Below are 22,169 nucleotides of genomic sequence, written 5' to 3'. Positions count from 1 at the left end.
GCAAACTAAAATCTGTGTTTAGTTTAGTTTCGATAGCACTGATCTGTGTTTGCTTACACACAACAAAAGTTCTTTTGTGTTCCTGAGGTGGTGTGTGCACTTGGATTTGGATCGACAAATGACACCCGTGGGCTGCTGGAGCTCACAGCACTGAGGTTTTATTGCTGCCAGTCATTGTTCTTACGGTCAAAATTGGGACCTCAGCTGCCTTTGCCGTGCTTGAGGGGTTTAACGATAAAGGGCACCATTTTTTCTTTCAACATGGAAAACCCAGAATTCCTGAGGAGCATGCAATACTGTTGCTCAGAAAGGGAAGTAAGAGATTTTCACCATCCAACCTGTCCAATAAACTGCATGCTAGCGGCTAGTACAGTAACTTTCATTTACGCATTTTATTTTTAATAAAGGTTTTAGCTCTCCTTTCATGCAGAAATGCCTTCGAACTGCCAAACCGTGGCAACTAACAGCAATCCCCGGTAATGGACATACAGGCCAGCAAACGTCCCGGGCACGCCTGCAAGGTCAAGTGGTGCAACTTCCCCCGCTCCACCCCCGCCCCAGGCCGGCCCTTTGCCCACCCCGTTTACCGAGATAAACGCCGCCACCCGCCTCCTGTTCAGGTGACGGAGGCGGAACCTGACGGACAGGCCCCCCTCCCCCCGCCTTCCCCGCCGCCATTTTACGCCGCCGGCAGCGCTCGGCGGCCGGAGCGCCCCGGGGCCGGCCCGCGCTGCCCGGGGCCTCGGCCCGCGGGGCCCTGCGCCGGTGGCGGAACCGGGCGGGGAACGGGCGGACCGCACCGGCGCCCCTCACGGCACCGGCGCCGCGGCTTAGCTTGGGGCACGGGCTCTTTCTTTTGCTCCCCGTTCCCAGTCCAAGCGCAGGCCTGTTCCCAAGCCCGTTACCGAGGCGCTGGGCCCGCCCCGCTCCCGTAACACCGGCCACGACCGAGAGCACCGGACGCGCCGGGCGCGCGGCCCCGCCCCTTCCTGCGGCTGCCCAATGGGCGCGCAGGCCGCGGTTTAAATGGCGGGGCGGCCCCGGGCCCCGGTCGTTGGTGCCGCCATGGGCAGCGCTGAGGGCGCAGGTAGGGCCGGCCCCGGGGGGCTCCGACCGCCGCTCGCTGCGCCCGGCCCTGCGGTGGGCCTGGCCCCGGGCCCCGCTCCCGGAGCAGCGCCCGGCCTGGCACCCGCAGAGCCGGGAGAGACGACCCGGAAAGTTTCCTTCTCCCTTATCACTCCCCCTCCCCGCCGCTGCTCGCATCGCTGGCACAATTTTATTCAGTCATTATTTATTAAAGCTCACCCAGTCAGTTCATGCTTATTCATTTATAAAGCTGTTGTTTTCTTGTGTTACAGCTTTTTAAGATCTTTGCATTAACCTCCCCCTTCCCCTCTTTGTTCCTTTCCTGGCTACACTTTTAACTTAATAAAGCTACAGATGAACAGTAACTCAAGTGTTCCAAGACATCAGCCTGAAATGTAGATGCTGCTTTAACCTTTGGTGCATCTGAAACTTAAGGTGATGTCTGGAACTGATGGAGTAGAGAGATGGAAAAGTAACACTCCTCTGTACAGAAGACTGAAAACTGTACCAATTTGTTTCTGTTGTAGTAATTCTATACTTTTTTCTTCCAAAGGTGACTTATGTCTTCACCAATAAATTAAAGTTCTTAATGCTTGTTAAAATATGTGTGTTTCAAAGCACTTTGATCTTAGGACTCAAATTTTGAGGAAAATCACAATGTTAATGCACATCTTGTGCTCAGCAGAGAACTTGGTGTGACCACTTCTGTATTCTTCTAATCCTTAAATAATTAAAGTAGAATTTACTTTTTATGAGGAGTAGTTACATTAGCAGTGATGACATTGCCTAAGGCTATTAGAGAACCTGAGTTTGTCCGAGAAGCTCATGTTTTCCAAAAAAAGAACCTGTTATTTCTGATAATTGATAAATGGTGTATCAAAGCTTGGCTTGTTAATGTCTTGAAGGTTTAGAGGTCCTGGCTATAGACCAGATGCAAATTTGTTTTTCATTACATGGAAAAAAAAATTAACCTGCCCAGCCTCTGGTACTTCAGTGTTTTTCACTTCCCAAGTCCAGTTGGGTTATGATTACACTTAAACACTGTTTAATATTTTGGATGGATTGGTCAGCCTCCTGTTTGACCACCTCTGGTGGAGTCAAAGACACTTACAGATTATTTTCACTGTAAATAACCACATCTTTATTTCTGGGTCTTTCAGCTCTGACATTAATGATTTTCTTCTGTACAGATTGGGTTGATGTTGCCAATGATCTTTTAAGGGCGTGTCACATAAACCAGCACATAAAGCATCTCTCAGAATGTGGTGCTGACCTGTTTGTTTGTCTTTATGAATCAATCTTAGGAGAGAAAGTACCAGGTAGGAATAATTGCTAAATATGTTTTTTATTTTTGTCTCTGTGTATTTTGTAGCTAAATAAAACTGAAACTTGTAGAACTTCTACAGATACAGGGATTTAAAGCATTTGCATCCTTCCAAAGATAAAAATATAAGGTTGTCATTCTTGAAGAAGATTTAAGTAATATTGGCCAATTTTATTTTAACTTTGGACGGCTAAGAATGGCAGCTATGAAGATAGCCACAACAAAATTACTGTAAATTAGGCCTTGAAAGCTGTCTGTGGGCATAGTACTTCTGCAGGGTGTGAAGTGGCTCATTTTATCTTACAGCAGTGTTAACACTGAAGTTTGTGCTCATAAAATGCTTGATACTTGGAGTCTGCTAAGAGCTGAACTGTGATTTAACCCTGCTTTATCCCAACTCCACTGGACTTCAGTGACAGCCATTAAGCAAAGGCTATATATACAGATATGCATTTGCTTTGTTTATAAACTACTATCTGTAGGAAGTGTCAGACTACTGATTGCAGAAGATTTTAAGAGCACTGAGGTAACTGGCACCTATTGAAGGTAGAAGTCTTGTTAAATGTAAGTGCAGAACTAAAAATAATGTTCCCAATTAAGTAGAATACACTGCACTGCAATTAGTGTCTGACAGGGAAAGAAGAAGCCCTAACATAAACTGCAGTTCCAGTTTGATGATCTGAACTAGGTGTGTGTGCTGGGAGTGAAGGAGAAATGCTTTAGTAATTTCTCTTCATTAATTTAATCCTGATAAAACCCTCGCATCTTCCAAGGGGTGTTCTAAGTTTGTGTTCAGTATTTATGAATGGTTTTGTAGGGCCATATATGATACTTAGGCTTTTCATCAAGGACACAAGGCACTGAAAAAATACTAGCTTGTAAGCAAAAGTTAAAGTAGTTTCATTGTTAAGATACTTGCAACAAGCTATCCATTTAAATAGTCTAAAATCTATTATTTATTTTAAATAGATTTCATTGCTACTCCCAGAAGCCAAGAGGATGATGCACATAATGTACAAGCAGTAATAGATTCCCTGGCATTGGATTATTTGCAGGTCAGCTTGTCTCACATCACAGGTAAGTACTTGGTTTAATGAGACAAACTCAGTTGAATATCTGTGCAATTTAATTTAAACACTTTAAGAACCAGGTGTTACACAGCTTGCTTTCATACTTGCTTGGAATCTCTTCTTATGGTAGTGGATGCCATCAGAACACTGACCCATTGCCTTGGACATCAGGTCCAAGGAAAATAGATAAGAATAAGAAATGTTAAATTTAACATCCAGCCATGCTTCATCTGCCTGCCAAAGTGTTACCTGAAATCTGCTACTGGCTCAGGCTTGGACACTGGGCTTTAAGACATGACCTTGGAGCTTCAAAATTGTTATTAGATTTTTTAAAAGTTGGTAAGTAAAAAGCTGAACCGTGTTATCTGTACACAGATAACGGCTTTCCCTGAGTATTCCTATGTGTGGTCTCACACATCATAACCTGCAAAAGAATGAAAATTGCTTGATGAGAAGTATCTGACTTGGTGCCTGTACACCATGGCTGGTGTTTGCAATCCTGCTGCCATACCATAGATTGCTTCATGCTATAGTTTTATGTATAAGAAAAATATTAAATACCAGTTGTCCCTGAAAACATCCCAGACTATTTATGCAGTTACTGCATCTATAAACTTTCACTTATGGGAACTGGAAAGATGCAAATTTAGAACACGTGAAATATACTTTAAGCTTATCTATACAGTCATAAATAAGTGACCAGGTGTCTTCTGAGCTGACACCTTTACAAGAATTTCCAAGCACTCTTCTACAGAAAATGCCTGCTTTTGAGAATTTTTCTTCTGTGAAGTACTAATTATTAATATGTGTCATTACTTTCTCTCAAGGTGAGAACATTGTGAAAGGAGACAGGGAATCTATCAAAAACCTCCTCGAAATATTTGATGGCTTGTTAGAATATCTTAGAGAAGTCAGTGAAACATCTTCTCAGACTGGAGGTGAGATATAAACCCGAAGTGTTTCCAATGTAGTAAAGATTTATTTGGGTTTTTTTGTTACTTGTAACCTTGACAATGGAGAGAAGAGAAAGACAAAACTGACTCCAGGGGAGGAAATTTCAGGGATAAAGCTGAATATTTACATTCCTTATTTTCATAAACAATATTTAAATATAAAATTTTCCCCAAAACTTACATAACCTTTCTGCTTCATTCTTGTGGCAGAAACCTAGTCTAGACAATTCATGCTTTGTTAGTTGCTTTTCAACCTAAAAGTAGATGATTTAGGATTAGGATTCAAGGAGGAAAATGTTGGCTTTTATTGGAACAATGAGCAAATGTCCTTTTTAGTTACTAGGAGAGAAAAGAAACAGCAGCCTTTCCTGGGAGGAGGGTCTTGGGAGTAGGTCCATAGCAGGGTTATTTTGAGGAAAATGGGAGGAGAAGCTGCTGAGCCCTGCAGAGGTGTCTTACTGCAGGTATTCCTATCTCAGAGCTGATAAGAGCTGTCACCACTGGCTGTTCACTCTGTGAGTAAGGGGAGAGGGAGCATTTGGTGCCTGAGTTCCCTCCTGACCTGCTCCAGAGTGGACAGAAGAAAGAGGCCAGTAGGAATGTTCACTGCTGTTCCCTTCCCTCAGGCTGCCAGTTTTGTTACCAGTGGGGGTTAGTGGCTCGCATTTTCTAGCTCTAAGTCCACAGTTCAATCCTTTTCAGGAAGAATAAATGTTTATTAATAACTGGAACATGGAGATATATGGCAGTGGTATAATTTTTCAAAGAAGTTGCCTCGCCTCTTCTACTTCCCCCTGTCATAGGGAACATTGAATGTCATAATTTTATATAAAAAATTACAATGTTGATATTACATATAAACTGTTTTGATTATATTAGAAGTAGTAACTGTTAGTTTATAGGTCTAAGTAGTTTTCATGAAAATAATTACTTCTTGGTTGTTATCAGCTGAGATAAATGTGCTGTCTAGTGATGAAATTCAAATTGCATCTCAAGAGCAGCTGGAAAGCACTGCTGATCAACTTACAGAACGTACACTGCTCTCATCAGCTGAAAGGTGAGAACAATTCTGAGTATTTGCTTTCACACAGTGATTGACTGTGTATCTGTAGAGAAATTAGTAGGTTTTTTATGGTATAGACACCTACTGATTACATATTCCAAAAGGAATGTGACGTGACTCCTCTGGCTGGGCTAAAATTACATCTGGGACTTCTTTTGCCCTTGAAGGGTTGGTGATTTTGTTTCCCTTAAGTTTACTTTTTATGCAGAATGAAACAACTTGAAAATTTTGATCAGTTTTTAAGGCTGTAGTTTAAAAATTGATTAGTTCAGCTGAGTTCAGTTTGTGGTTGTGACTCGTGCTCTGGTTTGCTCTGTGGCAGCAGGGCCGTGTTTTGCATGGCTCCTCGGCAGCTCCATCTCGTGGGCTGCATGGGCAGAGGCTGAGAGAGGAAATATTTGATGGATTTATGTTCCCCCTTAGGTCCCCGTCAGAATATTTTATTCTAACTTGTGATACAGATGGCTCAGGATCTACCAGTGAATTAATTAAACTTGGCGATACTGCTTATTCATTTTCCAAGAGAGGAGAAGGTGAGTTTGGATGAGAAAAAAAATTAAAACTCTTCTCTAGTAAGATTTCTAGACTTTTTTTTTGTTTGTTTCCTTTAAAAAAGTTACTTCTTTCAGATAAATACTGTTTTAAATACTAGATTAAAAAAAAAAAAAAAGCCTAGACAACCCACAATAAGGAAATATATCTTGCTGAAGTTAAAATTTCTGGAAGTAAATATTCCAGGTGTTATTTTTCATGACTCCTGCACTACCTTATTTGGATAAAGGTTTATTGTTTGGGTTCTAATTCAGTTTTACAAAGGCATTTTTTCTTGTTCAATAGAACAGGAGAATTCTGAAGGCTTAGTTTCATTTGTTGCAGTCTAACATGTATTATTTAAGACTGCAAAAAAATTAAGTTCATTCTTAAAGACTTCTTAGGAGTGCGTACCCCTTCAAAACTTCATGGATGGCTCTGAAAGGAGTAGTGTGCAGATGACTTAAATAGAGCTCATTCTTATTTCATATTTTTTATAAGATTATTCCAATTCTTTCTATTCTTATTGATGATTCATCTCCTCAAGTAGACACATAAAGAAATATTATGAATTATGAACATTTCATTGACTGGAGTTACAAATAAGAATTTAACAGACCTATTTTGAGCTTAGTATGGATTGCTGACACCAAGCAATGAGCAGACATTAAAATTATCCATCAAAACAGTTCATAGCCAGATGCTTTATAGATCTTAATTTTTTTAAGCATCCACTTCTAGAATTTCAGATGCCTGTACTTTGTCTAGCAGAAAAGGACACGGGAGTAGAAGACTCTGCAAGCACAGAGGCTCTTGCAGCATTGCCCAGACAGTTCTCAGAAAGTGAAAGGGGGACTGCAAATGAAAGGGAAGAGGGTGAGTATTGATTCTTCTGACAGCTCATCCACCTGATTTTGATTTAGAGGCATAGGGAACTAGGGTAGTGTGGAGGAGAGCTTTAGTCATGAATGGAAACACTTTAGTCATGTTTTAAAATAAATTATTTTCAGACAAGTGATATTTTAGTCTCTCAGAGTAGGCAAACTTTCATTATCTGGGATATTTCTGCTTAGCTAGGATTTGGCTTCAGCTAGGCTGTTTTTAATTTGTATTGTGGTTTGTATTCTTTTCTTTTGTGGTTCAAAACACTAAAAAGTCCTTGTGGAAGATCTTAACATCCAAAATCATGTTCTCAAGGCTAAAAAACATTACAGCATTGTCCTATGCAATCCAACAAAGGTGGCAGCTCACATTAGCTATCGAGACACTTCCCTTTATTATGTACACACAATGCACAAAATTTGTTCTGCTTTACCAGATAACACTTCAAGTTCTTTGTATTTGCCTCTTCAGGAGGGATGGAGTCTGTTGGTGCTGCTGAACCTCACAAAGGGAGTTTGAGTGTCAGTGCTACAAAGCTGGGGGAGCCTATCCAGCAGGCAATTCCTCTGCTGCCCCCGTTCCAGCCCTCGGATCCGGCATGGAGAGATTACCACAGCTCAGACAGACAGGCAGCAGCTCTGGCTTGCAGTCAAGCAGTGAACATTCCTACTGTAAGGAAAAACCTATCCCTTGATTATTTCATTTTCTTTTAGTAACCAATACTGCTTTCATTTGAAAACCTCCTAGTTTACTTGCAGAATGGGAGTAGATGGTCCCTGAAGAACACTTTTGAATGTGTCAGAGTTTATTTCAGTTCCAGGAATTTTGGATTGTGGATTCATTCTTCACTAAGTGTCCAGAGAGGAATTTAGTTCAAGGGGTGTGTTTATGTTATACATATATACATACACGTCTCCACAGTCAATGCTAGAGTTTACAGTATAGTAAACAAAATAATTACAGAGACTTTTATCTATCTATAGAATCAGCATTGATTTCCATTTGCAGACAGACTTAATGTATGACCTTCCTTTAAGCACTCTTCAGTGAATTTATAGAACATGTCTTGCTTTTTATTTCAGATTGAAAAGTCACTTACCCAAAAATTTCATGGTGTTTCTGATGGTCTTCCTCTATCCAGAAAGATCCCTGGTGAGAGAAAATTTTGCATCCTCTAGGGTAACTCCTAAGTGTTACAATTTTGCATTCATTTGTACTGGCACCACAAGAAACACTGTTTTGAATCTACTAGTGCATTTTTTTAAATTCAGCCACAAGTTCATATTTCTATCTCTGCTTTATAGAGAAACAAAAATAGGTTACTTTTAATCTTTTTCCTCTACTGGAAAAAAGTAATCCATGTCCCCGATTCAACTCCTTTCTTAGTTAATCCTGTTAAGATGGGTCTATACTATAGAAACCTCTTCCAGCAGATAAATCCCATGGCTCAGCTTATTCTGAGCAGAGAGACATGGACCAAACAAGCCGGTTTCAATTCTAAGAAAAAGCCATTAACTGCTATTGTAAAAAAGGTTTAGAAGCTATTTTTTTCAGTACTCATTTTCTCTGTTGCCTTGGAAACACTGCTTACCTTTTTTAGTTCCCATAGCATTCCCATGACACTGAACATTGAAGACTGGAGAAATTACCAAAATGAATGTTACAACTGGGTAACCGCAGTTGCTTTGTCATTCTAGTCTCTGAATAATTTGAATCCATAGGCCCTGGCTTGCATCTTTTTTTCTCTTGTTGCCCACATTAGTAGGCACAGTGCCATTAACTCACACGTACCTGTCATCTGCTTCTGCAATAGGAGAAATGCTGGGAGATGATGCCAAGGACAATGTGACAAAGGTACATGTTGTATCTTTATTTTTGGAATTTCAATCAGTATTTTTTGATTTCTGCTTAATTATTTCTGTTATCTTGTGGCATTATGGGCTTATTTCAAACCTCCTTTAGACTTTCTTTCACCAGTATACAATCAGTGATGCAGTGTTCTTAGACTATGATTATGTGCAGTCTGTGAGTCATGTCAGTTCTCAGTTCTTCCTGGAGTTGTTTGCTCCAAAATGTACAGAGGCAGCACCCACAGAGATCTATTTATCACAACCAACCAGTTACTGGTTATCTTGGTTTTTAATCAAAAATGTACAAAGCACAGGAGTACAGTCATGTCCTTTTTCTGAAGTGTATCAGCATTCTACAATAGTAAGAATTTTGGGGGTTTGGCCAATAAAACTTAGATGTACTACTTTTTTAAAGATCCATAAACTTCTTGCTATATTCTCTCCTTTTATTTTCCTGCATTGTGCTTTGCTTTTGAAAAACTGAATAATGCAAAACCCACAAATTGATCAGCAGTTACCAATCTGTGCCCATAGAAATGTGTCTGTAAAGGAGGTTTCTTCCTCTGGAAACACAATTTTGCCTTCTGCAACCACAAGAGGTACTCACAGACTTTGCTTGTTCCAATAGTTTAAACAGCTTTCACTTCTACATTGTCTCTGAAACTCATTTTCCATTGGTGCATTTCCCAGGATGTCCATGCCAAGCCCAAGCTATTCCAGTTTGAACAGAGAACTTACCAGGCAGAACTAAACCAGTGCAGCTAAATAGCACAAGGACAGGAGTATTCTCTTTTGGCTTGCTGTGAACTGCAGCTCAGTCTGTACTAAGGGAAATTCAGTTTATTTCCACTACCTGGCATCAGTCCCAGGCTGATGAGGTGCAATGTGGAGATACTCATTACCTTAACCTAGCCCTGTTCTGGTTCCGTGGTTTAGCTTTGAACTGATCTTCCATATTTTTGCTTGTCCATTTCTTTAAATGTTAACTCTCTAAAGCACACTGTCTTCAGTCAGGAGCCTAGAAATAGAACTGATTTTATATATCTATACTCACAGGGTTTGGGATGGTTCTTTTACAGCATCTCTACTCATGTGATCTATAAAACCTTCATTTACTCATTTTCCTAGGTGCCTCTGGTATGTGAGTCTTCTATATCCACCTCTTCTTTAGAGGAAAAGCTCCCGTTACGTGCTGAACAAGTAACACAAACCCCAAGACCTGAATCTCAGCAATGGCCTCAAACAACAAGGCAAGTTCAGATTTTTGGTAGTGAATCACACTGGCACTTTGATTTCCATGGCAAGCCAACCCCCTCCTCCCTTTTAAAATAAGATCTCTCTTTCCTTGGCTGTGTGAAAGAATAATTCTAACAGAAAGATTTCCTGGTTTTCATGACATATACTTATTTTGTTAAATATGGTTATAGGCATTTACACATTCTGCTTTACTTAATCTTATAAAAACATGCTTAGGCAGGAAGTGAACTGGAATTGTGTGAGATAATGCTCATCATCGAGTTTTTATGACAGAAATGAAATCTGTTTTCTGTTTTAGCAAATACAAGAATTCCACCACAGATTCAGCTGAAGATTCACTTTCCCACAGAACAACAAAGGAAAAAGTGCCTGAGGAAGAGTTTAATGAAGCATCAGAAAATCTGTCTCGCAGGCTAAATGAACTAGATTTAGTAAGTGCAGTCTCTTCTTTGTTGAGCTGAGCAGTGCAGGTTTAATAATGACATTGGAGAGAATTAAGAATATCAGTGCAATATGCATGAAAAGGAAATCTGCAACTAACACCGGGCTTTAGATCATTCAAACTTTAGAACTGTCTATTGAACCTGACCCCACCAAAAAAAAAATCTATCCCTTAGATGCTGAAGAGAGCTTTGGGTGAGCACACGAGAGAAGAGGAGCTGACAGATGAGGACAGCCTGTCCCACCACAGTGACAGTGTCATGGACTATGGCCGAAGGATAGCTGGGAGAGGTAACGATCCTTATGCCAGTATTGAGATGGAAACAAATATAAAAGAAACTGCTACACTGAATTACAGTTAGTTACTAAGTTTTGTATTGCTAGTTAATTTCTTTTTTTTTTCTATTTCGATTGCTAGTTCATTTCTTTGATCCAAACCTGAGCTACAGTAACAGAATTGCAACTGAGTTTCTGTTTAACACTTAAAAAAACCATGGTAAAACTTCGCAAAAAAATACAAGCGAAACACAGCTGCAGTAAAAAATGCATAGAAAATGGGGGGGCGGATAGAATGCAAGCTCACAGGATGTGGTTCTGAAATGAGGGCCTACTCACAATACACTTCACTGGGTTTTTTTGTCTCAAATTTGATACTCAGTGAATGATCTTTCCCTACAGGCACATCACGTCCAAGGTACCGGGGCAGGCCAAGATCCCTCTCTCCAGCCTCACCCTTATCTCAGCACCAGGAACATAAACTAAGTGGCAGCGGAATAGGCCAGATAAAGACAATACGCAGCCACCTGCAGGAAGAAAGGAATGAAAGAACAAGAAAAGCAAAGGTAATTTTTAGATTGGACCTTGTGGCAATTCTTACCAACAGTTATACTAAAAGCACCAAACCAGAATCTTTCATGTAATGGGGGCATCTGGTCTCCTCTAGTAATAATATACTGTTTATCTGTAGCCTGCTGAGGAAGAGACTTAAAGCCCAAATTTTGCAAAAATTAAAAGTGGAAGAAGCTACTTTGGCCCATGCAGCAACCAAGTTAACAAGGTGGCTGTATGGACTGGTTATTTCCTCTGACAAGTGCTTTTATTTTTATTTTCCAGCTGGTCACTAAAGCTTATGAAAATGAGCTAAGAATTTTTGAAGCGAGGGAGAAGTGTAGAATTTCCAAGCTCAGAGAAGCTGCCAAGGAAATGGTAGGTGATGCACTGTTGGGATTGCTGGTTGTGTTTTGTTTGGTTGATTTTTTCTTTTTAAATTTGTCTAGAAGGTCTGTCCAGACACTTTTGGGAACAAAACCTCCTTGACTTCCACTGTCATAGTTACAACACTGTACAACTGAAGTAGTAACTTTCTAATGTAAAGTGCTGCAGAAGAGCTGAGGTTATGCAATGATGAGATTTAACCTTTGTTTGAACCCTGACCTGCATTTTGTAAATTGTGGCCTTCTGGAGAATCCAATGCAGTATGTCCAAGTTCTCATTCTAAAGTCTGAAAGATATTTAAGTTCTGATGGCCAAACTGTGTTCTGTCAGTGTTTCCCTTCTCATACCTGTTCTCCATCTGTTTTACATCTGCTCCTAAGGAACAAGAGTACAAAGAAAATGTCTTTCAAGAACCTCCAAAAGTGTCTCAGCGAGCAAAAGTTTATTCTAGAAAAACCACACCTCAGTATCCCAAATACAGCCAGTGGATTCCAAAACGAGGGATCATGAAGCCAAAGCAAGCAGCTCCAAGTAAGAACTGCAAAACTATACTTGGTGGAAAACTGGCATCTTTTGAAAGCATGTGTTGAACTCCAAGAATAAAGGCTCCAGTCCAACATATACCAGTCAGCTGTAGCATTTTCCCTTCTTCTGACCTCTATATGTCTGGATTTTTGTTAGGGAAGATAATGCTTTAAGTAAATGTAAACCATCAGTGCACAATCAAATTGTGACCCATTTGCTGCTTCCTTAAAATCCCTTGGATTATTTTCAGGGCTTTTTTCCATTGCTGCTACTCCTGTGCTTATTCCACTACAGTCTGAGCTCTCCTGTTATTTTTCTGAGCATGTATCAGATTTTAAATTGGGCCTGTGGCTAGAGCTGAGCCATGTACAGGTCACTGAGCAGGATCTGTCAGGCTCCTGCCACTGTGGTGTTAATGCTGCCACTGATTCTGCTGAGCAAGTGATGCTCCAAGAAAGCCAAGCTGCAAATCCTAGGTCCAGTTTTGGTAACTAGCACTGTGCATGCCTATCTGTGCTATCCTATCACCAGATAATCTCCTACATATCTGGATGTTGCTCAGCTACACTGCCTTATTTTTTTCCAGTTTTTGAAGGCCATATACTTGGTAAATATCCTTTTGTTTCATCTCCCCATCATCTTTTCCTGCCAGAAAGATCAAAGATGTAATGGGAATGAGCTGGTTGTAAACCAGTTTATTTTGCACCTGTTTACTTGACCTGGATCTGTCATTGCCATGGCTGTGCTGGCTTTATTTTAAGTTGCTGCAACCAGAGAGAGAGCGAAAGCAATCACTGATTAGTGATGGCCATAACCATGTGAAGAAAGAAGGGTATTGCTGCCTTAGTTGGATGTGGTGGGGGTAGGGAAATGACATCTGAGCTATAAAATGAGTTCTTCAGAGAAAACAACAAAAGACTGGGACTGCTTTCTCTGCTGTTGTACTGGCAGGATGGTATGTCCTGCTGGGCTTAGCTTGACATGGTAACAGCAGCATGGTGATTTTATACAGTGTTCAATGTAAAATATTTCTTGACTTATGCTGATACTGTCTGGATGAATTTACAACTAAATGTATTCTCCAGGAATTTATTGCTTACCTCTTTATCTTACAGTGACAATAAGAGACAATGACCTCCTCTTGCAGCTCCTGGAGGAGTTTCCCCACCTGCACATTTCCCCCCGTACTCTGAATAAAATGTGGCATCAGCAGCTTGCACAAACTGCACACCTCAAGGCACCCTCTGCCAGACCTAGACCAAACCTCCAAAATGAAGTGAGTATTTCCATTCTTACCTGCTGAATGTCAGCAGAGATACCCTGACAGGGCACCTGCACACCCACAGCACAGAGTGGAAGGATGTTGTGGGAGCTTGGTTAAATAGGGATGTACAGATTTAAATACATAAGTTCAACTTTTCATCAGCCACTCAAGTATTATGGTCCTTTGAAACTGGTTTCTTGAGTACTGCCTAGGGTTGCTATTGCTTTTTTAAAAGTGTTTTGTAGTTTCCACTGCTAGTTCTATACAGTCTTTTAGTTTAAAAGTGAGTAAAAAGATGAAAAAGTTGATTAACTTATACAAGGCAACTCACAACCCAGACCCCAAAAAATAGCAGAGAGGCAATATTTAAATCTGCTACATAGGACAGCTTGTCCTGCAGCATGATGCAAGTAATTAGCTTTTTTTTAAACCTCCAGGTTGAACAAGCCTTGAAGAAACATGAGCTGCTTTCTGCAATTATTAAGAAAGATCAAGATCACAGCAAGAGACTGGTATGTTCTTTGAAGACTATTTGTTACATAATGCAGAGATTTCATATGGAGCTATCTAAAATGCACATCATGAAAGTTGCTTTTAATCTTATGACAACTTCACACTTTTTGAGTAGCTGTGGTCTCAAAATGCCACATGATCTGTTTGTTGTGTGGCTACTGGGGTCATGGGAATGGAATATTATAACACTGCACTGTTGCTCTAAAAGGTAAAACAAATTCTAAAAAAGTGCAAGGAGAAATCTGAGATTGTGTCTCAGCTCCTGTGACAGTGACACGACTTTGCTACCTCAGTGGTGATTAACGCTTTAAACCTTAACTGCAAAACTGGGTTACGGAGAAGGTCCTTAGTAAAGGACCCTAATTAGCAGTGATTAACAAAGCTTTACCTGCAGGGGTATCTCTTGGCAGTTTGGTGGTCTGACAGCTGCTGCTCTCCCTTTAGCAAGAAATCAAGCAGCGCATCCACCGGCAGAAGTGGGCTCAGAACAAAGTGACGGAGAAGCGGCAGCAGATGGCCCGGGCCAGGAAATACTACGAGGATTACAGGGTCCAGCTCCGGGCCAAGCTGCTGCGGGCGAGGACGCGCGAGGAGAGGGTGAGCACGAGGGGCATCGCCCTGCTGGGCTGGAGTTCTTCCCAGGGCTCAGGTCGGGAAGTTCAGTGCTGCACGTGCAATGACCAGAGCACAGCCAGGATGAAGCAGCTGATAAGTCAGGGCCACAGATGAAATGGTTCCTTCTCTGGAAATGTGGATCCAGTGCAGGGCAAACCACTGTGAAACAAGAAAAGATGATTTATGGGGCTAAGAGGAGAGAAAGGGTGAAGTATCAGTGTGGAAAAACAGGGCTAGTAACATGAGAAATTGGGGAAATGAGTTTTCAGAAACAGTAGGATTAAGAAGTTGTTCCTACAGTCACCATCCAAAGAAAACAATCTAAAACTTCAGTTAAGGGAACTGATCAAACAGGCAGCCATGTTATTCAGTTGTATTTGTTAAACAAAGTGGAATTAGTGACAGATATGATCTAATTAGGGTTGGACATCAGAATGAGGGAAAGCAAGTAGAGTTATTACACTCTGCAAGAGCAAATACAGAGTTGGCACCTTTCAAAATAAAAGATTAGAAGTTTACTGCATAATCCACTGGTAGGGATTTGAGAACTGTTTGCCTCAAGCTGTGAGCTACAGCTGGTAAGTGTTCTTGTGGAGGAATGGAAAGCCTGAGTCCAAGCTGGATTTCCTGCTGCTGGAAACCTGGATGAAGGTCCTGAAGTCAGACTGCAGAGTACAGGGTGGATTGTAAATCACAGTGCATGTTCAAAGGCCCTGGCTTGCACAGTTGGGTCATCTGACTAAACTGACATGAAAAATTATTTTATCTATCAAAATTTCAGCTAAATGAGTAATACAAATCCAGTTCAGCTGTATCTGCACCACCATTTCTAGGTACATAATAGTGCTTTTTCATGAGCTATGGCCTATCCTCATGTAAACACCATTCCATCAGGAGCTAAAGCAGCTGAGAAATGTAAATGTATAATACAGGTTCCTGGGAAAGTTTCAGGTTTGCTTTTTTAATTGCTGGCAGATATTTAAAAACTTATTTGAAGAAGGCTTAGAAATTCAGAAGCAAAGACTGAGGGACCTGAGAGCTTATGCTCGGGAGAAGCGTGATGAGCAACGGAGAGAGCACCAGATTGCGCTGGAGTCTCTGGAGAACTATTACAAAGATCAGGTAAGGCTTCATCTCGATCAGAAAGATCGTATTTTTCCACTTACAAGTCTTTCTTGAATTAGTTCAACTCACACACATTATGTTTAGTTTTCCATGCTAGCAGAAGCTATATCTCAAGAATTCCAAGAAATCCAAACCAGAGAGAAAGCACAAGCACAAGTAAGTACTCGTTAATTTTTTCCAGTTGCCTTTTCTTTTTACATGCTGTGGCTAATGTCAGTATTTTCTTTAGATGCTACAAAAATCAAAAAGTGAAGTGCGATCAAAGATGGAAAAGGAAATACAGCAACTGCAAGCAGCAATCATGCACAATGATGATGACACATTTTTTCAAGAACTAGAAGCAGACAGACTGAGATCCAGACTTCAGATTGCTTCCTTCCAGTACAGCCAAAGCCACTTCTTCTAAGACTTGGGTAAATGTCACTGCAGTCCTCCCTGGCTAAGATGATCAGAGTCTTTGAGAGCTGCTATAATGGGAAGATGGTGTGAGGCTGGTTTTTTTTTCTCCAGAATATCTGTTTTGTCATTTTGACCTGTCAGGAGTGGAGCTGCTGGGATCTGGGATCTCCGCAGTGCTTTTATGATCACCAATAAAGTTTCTGAAGTACTTTTTGCCTTCTTAGCAATGTTAGGGTAGTGTTGGGCTCTACCCAGAGGAAGCTGGGATGAAGTCAGAGTGCTTTAGTGAAGTTTTCCTGGTGGAACAGTTGGAAGCTGAGGCTTCTCTGCATCTGTGCTGGGGCTGTTGCTGCTAAGCCAATCTAACACCATTAGCCAGAAATCATGGATTGGAAAGCTCACAAAGCACAAGAAGATCTTTAAAAGAACATCAGAGGTTCAGGTTTCCTGTGAAAGGCCAAGTTAGAGAATGCCTGCAATAAACCTGACATAAGTAACTGGGAATTTAAATATTTAAATACATTAAGCAAGGGAAGACTATTCTTCCACTCCTGCTTCAGTTGTATTTGCAATGTTAATGTTGCTGGCCTGATAAAATACAAGGGCATATAAAATACTTTCTATGCTACAAATGCACCGGGAAAAGTAATTTGAAATATAAAACAATGCAGATTCTTCTAAAGCTGTACATGATTAGCTTCTGCAAGAGGTGAACCCTGTGAAGGAACCATAGACAGCATTCCTAATCCTGCACAGGGCCACACTCACAGGTGCAGCCTGATTACTCCATCTTCAGAACCAGAATTAAAGAATGATTAATTATTTCACCAGTCAGCTTTTACCTTACTTCAGGTTGTAAGGTCTGCTTCGAGGCAGAGCAGGAGCTGACAGCAGGCACTGCACCTATTGTAGCATCTTCCAGTGCTATAAAAAGTGCAGTGCCCAGCAGGAAATCCAGGTTTCACCAGCCAAACACTGTGGAGGTGCCAACACAGAGGGATGAGGACTTGAAGCAAGAACAGTTACATAAAACCAAGCTGATACTAATGAAGCCAATTGCTCATACAGACTGTCTGATAAAAGTGCAACTCTTAATTAGTTTACCTTGGTAGTAGAATAGTTCTTGCTTAAAATTGCTGTGAGAGAAGTGATACAGGAACGCTGGATTTAACTGCACTTTACATACAATATTTAATGGTTGCCATGAGGGGGTGTCTCTGATGGAACTGACAACACACAGAATTCACACTCATTCACTGAAAAAAGAGCTAAACAGGAAAAAAAGCCCCCAACATCTGAAGGAGCTTCTTTTACAAATTAAACGAGCCACCTGCTATAGCATGAGACACCTCACTGCAAAAATACACATCTAAAAAACACACCAAACCTCTCCACAAAACCAGAAACACAAAACCCTGACCTATCCAAACCTTTACAGGGAGTTGCTGTAAGCCTGGATAACTTTAAGCCTCTAAGGGACAGTATTTATCACCTAAGTTGATGAATTTTAGCAAGTCTTTACCAAATTTGCCTTTTTTTCCCTCCAGGAAGATGGTGTAGCTTTGCTGAGTTTTGAGGAGACATCTGTTCACCAGTGCTGAGGTAAAGTCCTTGCCAAGCCATGCCAGTACCTGAGGGCCAGAACTAAGACCTGCTGTGTTTGACTAGAGCGTTCAGCACACTCTTCACTGTAGGTAACAGCATGTAGGAAGTCACCAAGTTTCAAGTATTTTCTCCTGAAATAAAGTCGAGTTACTTAAAAAGGACATTGTTACATTTTACAGATTTAATTAAGAAAAACTTAAAAACTTTTAAAACCATTGATGCTGTGACAGTGCAAACAGCATACAATTTATTGCTCAACTTCTGCATGGGTACATACATTAAGTACTTAAAAACCATTTTATACAGATTTTTTTTGTTAAAGCTCATGTAACAGCTGGGTGAAAATACAATGATACCAATGCTAAAACACTCTGTAATAAATACAATGAAAATGATAAACTAAGAACTGTCAGTTTGTGGAGAAGTAATTACACTTGTATAAACTAATTACAACTACAGACAAAGCTCTGAGGATGTGTAGAGCCAGGAACCTACTACATAGTGTAAAGTACAACAAATGGCACCTGTTAACTGTGTGGTGCTGTTTAAAAAGATGCTACATCGAGCTGGAGGATGGTGCTGTGACAGAGGAGCAAAGCTTGAACTTCCATCAATGCAGCCTTTTAAACGCACCAGGAGTTCAGTACACATGTAGTGTTGTGGATCAGGAATTTCAAAATAGCTTGTGTGCTCTGGACTTTAGTACAACACAAAAATTTGGTACAAATAAATCAGTTTAGGGAAACTGAACCTATGTGCAAAAAAAAAAAAAAAACGTTAGAATACATACTGTACAAAGCACCGTTACAAAACTCTTTACACCGAGAAATTAAATCCTCTGAAACTCAACTGTGAACTGTATATTTGAAATCTACAAAAGTCACTGTTCATAATTAAACATTCATAATGAAAAGCAACAGCATAAAACCATGATGTGACATCTCTCTAAAACAACTAAAGACTGGATAAAGTAAAATCCAGTAAGAGGGACACACTGAAATAAATATTCACATTAATCATGGGGTGAAAGTCCAAGGTTAAAATGCAATATTAGGCTTAGCACCTTTTTGAGGGGAAAGTAGCTGACATGTTCTTGAAACAAAAGTTTTGGAAAGGAATCAACCCTTTACCACTTTCAGATAAAAATCTGACTAGGTGATGAGGTGCTTTAGTTAAAGCTCTCAGTCTTTATGAAGGTAGAAAGGCACTCAAAATACTTGGTATAGTCATCCTCATCTGTCAGCTATGGAAAGTTCAATGCAGACTTGTCTAGTTTTGCCTGTAATATATTAAATTTACAATATCTGTAGCAGTTAAAAAAATTCTCAATGCCATACCAAAATGCTTAGTAGAAAAACAGATGTACTGCTAAGGCTGCTGTGAAAATGAATGTAATTATCAGCTGACCTCAGGTCTCTATTCTGCAGAGCTCATCTCCTCCCTCCACAAAGGTGCCTTGGTGACAGCAAGGTGACCATAACTATGCATTCAATAAATCCACCAGCCAGATTTTATATTTGCCATGTTCTGTGGCCACAGGCTGGGCAAGCACGGGGGGGGGTAAATAAAAATAAACAAACCCTTAAAAAAATCACTTCTGTCAGTGCTGTGACACTGAATCCTCTCCTGTGAACAGTCCCAAGAACCTGTCTGTAAAAGCCCTTCAATGGTCACTGACACGCTCAGACCTGGCAGGGGCTGAGCACAGGCTTTGGGCAGGGCTGGAGCCACGGGCAGCATTTGGAGTGACAAACTCTGGGCAAGAACCTGCTGTGCTCCCCCAGCCCTGCACAGGCACAGGGGCAGCTTCCCTGCTACCACAGGTACCTGAAAGCCCTGAATGGGGAGCCCAGCAGGGATGCAGAAGGAGCAGCCCTTCAACAGGAGTGCAAGAGTCCACTGAAATGAAAAGAAAAGGCTCTGCTGTATTTCAAACCTGGCTGTCACAGCAAGTCTCTTGGCTTTCTGTTTACATCCCTAAGTAGCCTCATCCTGCAGCCAGCTCAGAAAGGGAAGCAAGTCCCTTGGAACAAACCTGCCAGCAACAGCTGTACAAAAGAAATAATCAAACCAACATGTGGCTTTGGCTCACCAGATTCTCACCACAATTCTGTAAAAGTAGTCCCTTGCCCACTATTCAACACAAAACATCCAATAGTAGTTTACTCACTGTGGCAGTCAGACTTGGCAGAGCAAAATTTAGTTTAAGTGCCACAGAACAGACAGCAAATGAGCTGGTTCACTGACTTACACTGCAAACATGGAACAGCTGGTTACATCCCATCCCTTTAGCATTTTCAATACCTTTGACTTTCTTCTCATTGGCAGTGAAAAAATAATGCAGATTTGATGATTAATTGTAACCTAAGTTACAAAAACACAACACTGATTGGAAAAAAACTGCTACTTATTCCAAATATTCTCATGGCTGAGAGGAGAATGGCACTGTCTGAAGCAGCCTGATTTATCCACATGCCACGAGGAGATCAGACAGATCTCAAATGAGAATTTCCAAACTAACATCAAAGTTCAGTTCCCTCTACTGGTAGTGCATTTTTCTCCCCTTTGAAGAGATCAACCCATGCTATAAATCATATATATACTTACTTCCATCCCTACAATCAATAAATTATGTGCTCTTACAACCTCATTTCCAAAGCACATTACACATATTTCAGTCAATACACCATTTTTCCTTAGCTGTAACTTAAACCCACGTGTCATAAGCAGCTGGACAGAGATTACAACATGTTTTACCTGATAAATCTTTAGCATCAACAAATATAGAATATGATTTGGCTGCATTCAAACAAACTTTGGTTGACTGGACAGGATGGATTCTGGAACAAACTGCTGACAGGCTTCTGCTGGCAAAGCCCATCAGTGCTTCAACAGCTGAAAAATGCAGTGTTTCAATTTAAGGTCAAAAGCAACAGAAAGTACTCTTGACAGAATTGTTAGAAAAATGCTGTTTAAAAAAAAAATAAAAACATCTACTGTTCATTAAGAAAAGGTTATTCCACGTGTAAACACAAGGACTGTACCAAATAGTCTGTGTCACTCACTAGAAATTCTGCTGGAGGAATCTGACAAGTGATATAAATAGGACCCCAAAATGTCATATTTGGAATTCCTGCTTGAAAAATATTTTTAAAAGCCCCTGTGGTAACATTTACCTGGAATTTACATTGCAGAATATAATGGTTTACTATAAGAAAATGCAGTTAACATGTAAGTGGCTTTCATTAAAAAGATTAATGATTCTTTCAGCCAATTTTATGCAAAGTTAGAATAATCCAAAATACTTTTTTCCAAAAATAGCAGGTATAGATGCTGTTCAGTATCATACATTTAAAACAGGCTGAAACGTGACTTGTACCGACTGCTGAAGTTGTGTCTTGGTATCTGAGAATAGAAATCAGGTAGGCAAATATAATAGATTACCTCTTACAAAAATAGTAGTAGTCTTTAAGTATAGAATACTGCTTAACTGTTGAAATGTAGGAAAAGTCAGCATTCTGTATGTTCAAGATATTAGTTTTTAATAGCAGCTGAATGATCCTATGGCAGGAACCACAGAACCTATTTTCTTGAAATAAAAAATTAAAAAAAATTAAAAAAAAAATCCAAAAGTTGTCCTTTCCCTCCCAATGTCCTAGTGTAGAAAAGGGAAAGTTTCCTGTATTTCAAGCATTTCTTGAGTCTTGGCTGAGGGAAGGAAGGGCTTTCTGGCTGACAGGAGTATAAATAGAGTCTGGGAGAGGCTGGGAGGGTCATTCCACAGCAAAGCCACAGGTCTCCTCGATGGCCGTGAGCAGCTTCTCGTAGAGCTTCTCGTAGCTCTCGTAGGCGGGAATGTCGATCCTGTTGAAGCTGGGGGGAAGCAGAGAGGTTTCAGCTCTGCACCACCACTGCCAGCTCTGTCACCCCTCACTGAGCTGCAGGTGCTGCCAGCAGGGCTTAAGGAGCCACCCAGCTCCATGAAACAAAAGCCATCTCCAGGCTGCACACCTCTGCTGCTCCCCGAGGGACAGCTTTCATTATGTCATGAAAGACAAAACAAGGGAGACTGCTCCAAATACTCTGACAGCAGATTGGTCTTTAAGCTACAGATCACAACAGAGAACTGAAAAAGTCTTACCAGGTATGAGCTTTCGGCAAATTATTAGTGCTGGCATCAATCTGGTGTATTGTGAAGAGTCGTGGGCCTGCAGCACCTGAAAATCCAGAAGAGATCTCTATTACTGTGTGGAATAACATGAAATGTCTTCATTGCACTGCAAGAACAAGAGAGCAACTAAAATACAAAGAGAAACTCTGCACCAAGAAAGATGAAATCATAAAGAGGCAGGAAAAAACTGCAAAGTCCCAGTAGCTGTGGGACAGACCCCTCCTTGTCCACGCAGACAGCCCTGCAGTTATTTAAAGGAAAGGAAAACACTGATAAGGAA

General features: G+C 40.8%; 2 protein-coding genes across 3 annotated transcripts in view; one reads left to right on the top strand and one right to left on the bottom strand.

Moving 5' to 3' along the window:
• The first annotated feature begins 716 nt into the window (after positions 1-716).
• Positions 717-18,117, top strand: CEP95 (centrosomal protein 95). Of its 2 annotated transcripts, none has more exons than XM_021537199.3 (23): positions 717-1,087; positions 2,277-2,405; positions 3,380-3,487; positions 4,308-4,418; positions 5,382-5,490; positions 5,920-6,029; positions 6,799-6,903; positions 7,381-7,580; positions 7,992-8,061; positions 8,723-8,763; positions 9,888-10,009; positions 10,315-10,447; positions 10,634-10,748; positions 11,136-11,299; positions 11,571-11,663; positions 12,053-12,203; positions 13,313-13,473; positions 13,899-13,973; positions 14,419-14,571; positions 15,565-15,711; positions 15,799-15,870; positions 15,944-16,127; positions 17,661-18,117. In XM_021537199.3, exons 1-22 carry the CDS (start codon positions 1,027-1,029, stop codon positions 16,118-16,120), a joined length of 2,607 nt encoding a protein of 868 aa, XP_021392874.2. In that variant the 5' UTR covers positions 717-1,026; the 3' UTR covers positions 16,121-16,127; positions 17,661-18,117. The 2 variants fall into 2 exon arrangements, with proteins under 2 accessions (XP_021392874.2, XP_085412814.1); XM_085556688.1 differs by having other exon boundaries at positions 927-1,087; positions 8,672-8,763.
• The window catches only part of SMURF2 (SMAD specific E3 ubiquitin protein ligase 2), a 59,563-nt gene continuing 55,331 nt past the window's right edge, over positions 17,938-22,169 (bottom strand). The window contains exons 18-19 of the mRNA XM_021537207.4: positions 21,860-21,935; positions 17,938-21,591 (exon numbers count right to left, since the gene is read on the bottom strand). Coding sequence (XP_021392882.2) covers positions 21,492-21,591; positions 21,860-21,935 — 176 coding nt within the window. The 3' untranslated portion in view covers positions 17,938-21,491. The remainder of the gene's footprint in view (positions 21,592-21,859; positions 21,936-22,169) is intronic.

Source organism: Lonchura striata, chromosome 18 (assembly GCF_050655825.1).
Source record: "Lonchura striata isolate lonStrDom1 chromosome 18, ASM5065582v1, whole genome shotgun sequence".
Taxonomy (NCBI): Eukaryota; Metazoa; Chordata; class Aves; order Passeriformes; family Estrildidae; genus Lonchura; species Lonchura striata.
Note: the sequence above shows the minus strand (reverse complement) of the source record. Positions and strands in the feature narration are given on the sequence as shown.

What these genes read in the sequence shown, in the direction of transcription:
- CEP95 (XM_085556688.1), top strand. Translation starts at nt 1,027, where the DNA reads ATGGCGGGGCGGCCCCGGGCCCCGGTCGTTGGTGCCGCCATGGGCAGC. An exon ending in GGGCAGCGCTGAGGGCGCAG is followed by an intron (nt 1,088 to 2,276) that starts GTAGGGCCGGCC and finishes TCTTCTGTACAG; the next exon opens with ATTGGGTTGATGTTGCCAAT. An exon ending in GAGAAGCTGCCAAGGAAATG is followed by an intron (nt 11,664 to 12,052) that starts GTAGGTGATGCA and finishes TCTGCTCCTAAG; the next exon opens with GAACAAGAGTACAAAGAAAA.